General features: G+C 66.0%; 1 protein-coding gene across 1 annotated transcript in view; it reads right to left on the bottom strand.

Annotated features, from left to right (window-relative positions):
* LOC104135333 (protein unc-13 homolog A) overlaps positions 1–3629 on the bottom strand; it is a 36374-nt gene extending 32745 nt beyond the window's left edge. The window contains exons 1-8 of the mRNA XM_035888701.1: positions 3515–3629; positions 3136–3165; positions 2938–3008; positions 2611–2734; positions 2360–2433; positions 2216–2270; positions 1073–1108; positions 313–523 (exon numbers count right to left, since the gene is read on the bottom strand). Coding sequence (XP_035744594.1) covers positions 313–523; positions 1073–1108; positions 2216–2270; positions 2360–2433; positions 2611–2734; positions 2938–3008; positions 3136–3165; positions 3515–3629 — 716 coding nt within the window. The remainder of the gene's footprint in view (positions 1–312; positions 524–1072; positions 1109–2215; positions 2271–2359; positions 2434–2610; positions 2735–2937; positions 3009–3135; positions 3166–3514) is intronic.
* Between the last annotated feature and the right edge of the window lie 310 nt (positions 3630–3939).

Genomic DNA, 3939 nt, shown 5'->3' with positions numbered 1-3939 from the left:
CCGCGCCCCCCAGCCAGGCCCCCCCCCGCCGGCTCGGCTCCCAGCAAGGACAGCCGGGGCTTGGGGGTCCCGAAGCCCAGCGAGAACAGAGGAGGGCGGTGACTCAAAAGAGCTCAAAATCTTCCCAGCGAGAAGGAAAGGCTTGGGGCTCACACCATCCCCCTCGCCTTCGCCTCAGCATCCTTCCCTCTGTCACCCACCACCCTGGGAGCGCCGTCCCTGGCATCACCCCGGGGACCTGCTGGCCTCTGCTGCCCATGGGGGGGATTGAGGGAGCAGGTCCTGGCAGGGAGCTGGCTGCGCCCACGCTACCTGATGGGACGCTGGTCCGAGTAGTCCATCTCATAGCTCTGCATGGAGTCGGTGTAGGAGTCACGGGAGCTCTGCTGCTGGTGCCTCATGGGGTACTGGTGGACGGAGGCGTTGGGCTGGGAGGTGGTGTAGTACGGCGGCGGGATGCTGTTGCTGGTCTCACTGCGGTAATCGCTGTCCCGGTCGTCCACCATGCTGTCGGGGTCATCATCTGCAAGGGGCTGTGGTGAGCAGGACGGGACGGCCCCGCGGCTGCTGCAGCCAGGGATGCCCCAAATCCACCCCACACCCGGCACAGCCCTGCCACTGCCACCACTGTGTCCCCACCGCTGTGGGACCGGGCTGGAGAGACAGACCCAGGGAGGGGTGAAGGGTAAGCTGCATGCGTTCCCCTCTGCAGAAAGGGGGTTTGGGGGACAGGAGGAGGGCAGAGGGGGGAAATGGGATGTACAGAAGGGGGGAAGAGGAAGACAGGCTGCGGGGACCGTCCCTCTGCCATAGAGGCAAAGCTCGAGCTGCTCATTGCCACCAGGGCACCCCGAGGGCACAGAGCCTCATGGTGCCATGACCCTGCCAGCCTGTGGGGACAGCCCTGCCCAGGACAGGGCGCTCCATGCCTCCATCCTCACCCAGCACAGAGCCACAGCACGAGGCCACAGGCTGGACCGGAGCTCCAGGTCCCCTGAGCCCCATGGCACGGCAAAGGGGGATGCGCTGGGGACCGCCAGGCTGGGAGGGGAGGAGGGGACAGGATACTTACTCTGCTGTTCTCCCCAGCCAAAATAATTCCAGTTGCCTACAAAAAAAAAGGGGCAGAGACAATAAGGATGGAGGCAGCTCTGGGGCAGCAGCAGGAGCTGGCTGGGAGGAACCAGCATCTCCCAGGCACGGTGGCACCGAGCTGGGCTGGGGACAGTGCCCCGGGATGGGTTGGGGACAGCACCCAGGATGGGGCACATTGGCACTGAGCTGTGCTAGGGACAGGGACTTGGGCTGGGCAACGCCGTATGGGAACAGGATAGGGATGGGGCCTAGGGACAGGCGCAGTGGCACTGAAGTGGACTGGGGAGAGTGCCTGGGGCTGGGCACAGGGACACTGAGACAAGCTGGGGACAGTGCCTGGGGCTGCGTACGGGGACACGGAGCCAGGCTGGGGACAGTGCCTGGGGCTGCGTACGGGGACATTGAGCCAGGCTGGGGACAGTGCCTGGGGCTGTGTATGGGGACACCAAGCCAGGCTGGGGGGGAGCACCAAGCCAGGCTGGGGACAGTGCCTGGGGCTGTGTATGGGCACACCAAGCCAGGCTGGGGACAGTGCCTGGGGCTGGGCACAGGGACACCGAGCCAGGCTGGGGACAGCGCTATGGCTGGGCACAGTGGCACTGAACTGCACAGGGGGACAGGGCCCGGGGCTGGGCACAGGGACACTGAGCTGTGCGTGGGACAGGACCAGGCTGTGCTTAGCCCTGGCGTGATTACAGAAGGGGAAACTGAGGCACGGGTTGGGACAAACTGAGCTGCCACCCCAAATCCCCCAGACCCCTCTGCCAGTGCCCCCAGTGAGCCCCCCCTCACCAGTCTCACTGCCCCTCACCCAGGCCCTCCACGGGACCGTCCTTACCCACCCCATGGCCATGGCCCCCCCCGGCCCTCTCCCTGGGGCTCAGCCCAACGGGAGGGTTCACACATTGTGGGGCTGGGGGACAGCAAAGGAACACTGGCAGACACGGGAGGGAGGATGGGAATGGGGACGGGGACAGGGTGGGGGTGAGGTTGAGCCCCACTTGGGTTGGGGTCCAAGGCAGGCACGGAGCCCACTCCTGCGCGTCCCCAATGCAGGGAGCGGGGGGAGACGGGGCAGCGGGGGGGTCCTGCAGCGGGGCAGGGGCAGGGCAGCACTTACAGCACTGGGAGCTGTGGACGGGCAGAGGCTTTTCCTGTTCCTCCTGGAAGGCATACTGGGGAGAGAAAGGCGGGTGAGGGCTGCCTGCTCACGGCACCGCTGCCCCCTGCCCAGCGCCCCCGGCCTGACGCGGCACTGCCTTACATCGTCCTGGTCCCGCATGGCATTGAGCTGCTCCAGCTTCTTGGCCCAATACCTGGCCTCCTCCTCGGGGATATCTGCAAGGGCAAAGGCCCCACGTGGTGCACAACCCCCCCGGACACAAAACAGTCCCCCAGCTTCTGGGGCTACAAGATCAGACCCCCAACCCCAACCCCACATCCTGTGAGCACCCCTGGGGCTGGGGGCAAGGAAGGATGCACCCCAGTCCTGGGGCGCCTGGGGACGGTACCCACCCAGCGGCAGCTCGAAGCGGGTATCAAGGAGGATTCGGTGGAAAGTGGGGTCCTTGGTGCCTGAAATCTCGTTGTCGGTCATGATGACCTGGGAGTCAAGCGTGAGCCATTCCCCAGGGCCCTCCTGCGGGCAGAAATGGGGGTGAGGGGAGATGCCAGGGATCCCCCTTCCCCAGCCCCACAACCCCACACGCATGCAGGGTCTGGCCCCAAGCAGGGTCCTCCCCAGGCAGGGAAGGGAAGGCTTTGCCCCCTGCCCAAGGATGGCCGGGGGGGTTACATGTCCCTTAGGGTCCGGCGGGGGGGTGGACGTGCCTGGCTCCCTACCTCATTGGACTGCCGGATGGTCCGGAGGGGCCTGTGCACGCTCCCCCTCACCCCCACTTGCCAAATGACACCTCCGGAGCTGAGGCTGAGCCTGGGGTCCCCTTGCCACCCCCCAGCCCTTCCTCTGGTCCTGCCATGTCCAACCACCCAGGAGTCCCGGCCCCCCCGGGGTGGGCAGGAGGGGGGGAGGCCGCTTACCTTGGGGCCCGTCGAACTTGGCCTTTTTCACTGCGGGACAGAGAGGGAGGGAAGAGATTCAGCCTGAGAGCCCTGGGGGGGGGGCTGGGACCCCCACCAGGGTGCCGAGGGGGTGGAGGACCCCAGGCCTGGCCACCACAGCCCCTCCCCCCCAGCTGCAAGTTGGGGGAAAGCGGTGGGATCCCTCCTGCTGGTGTAAATCAGGAGTCCCCGGTGCTGGGCACGAGGGAGAGGGATCAGGCAGGAGCTGGAGGTGGGCACTGGAGGGGAGCAAAGGACCCCCCCAAAAAACCTGCTGCTTTGGGACAACTTGAAACATCTCATTGCAACCGCAAATGACCCTTCTGTCATTTAACCCCCCTTGCGCCCCCTCCCACACCCCACTCCCACTTCTTAATTCGGATCCATTTGGGGAAACAGATGATGTTACCATACACATCCCAGGGGTAAAAGGGGGGTTTGGGGGAACCTTCCCCAGCTCCAGCCCCCGCCATGGCGCACAGGCCCAGCAGCGCCAGGGTCCCCCTAATCGCTGCCCCAGACCTTGTACAAGAACCCCGGGGGAGGGCAGGGGGAGGCTGTAACCCCCCCACGCCCCCCAGCAGCCCCAGGGGTGGTAGAGATGCCCCCCCCCTCCACCGCTGCAGCAGGGAGCCCCCCGCTGCACCCCAGTCCTGTCCCCCTCCCAGGGGCACTAAGGGGGTGATTCCATGGGTGGGGAGTTGCATCTGGGCCAGATCCTGCTCAGCACCACGGGAACAAAAGCCCCCGATTCTGGCTGATCTGCCCCCAGCTTTACACCAG

Source organism: Egretta garzetta, unplaced genomic scaffold (assembly GCF_000687185.1).
Source record: "Egretta garzetta isolate BGI_Z169 unplaced genomic scaffold, ASM68718v1 scaffold621, whole genome shotgun sequence".
Taxonomy (NCBI): Eukaryota; Metazoa; Chordata; class Aves; order Pelecaniformes; family Ardeidae; genus Egretta; species Egretta garzetta.
Note: the sequence above shows the minus strand (reverse complement) of the source record. Positions and strands in the feature narration are given on the sequence as shown.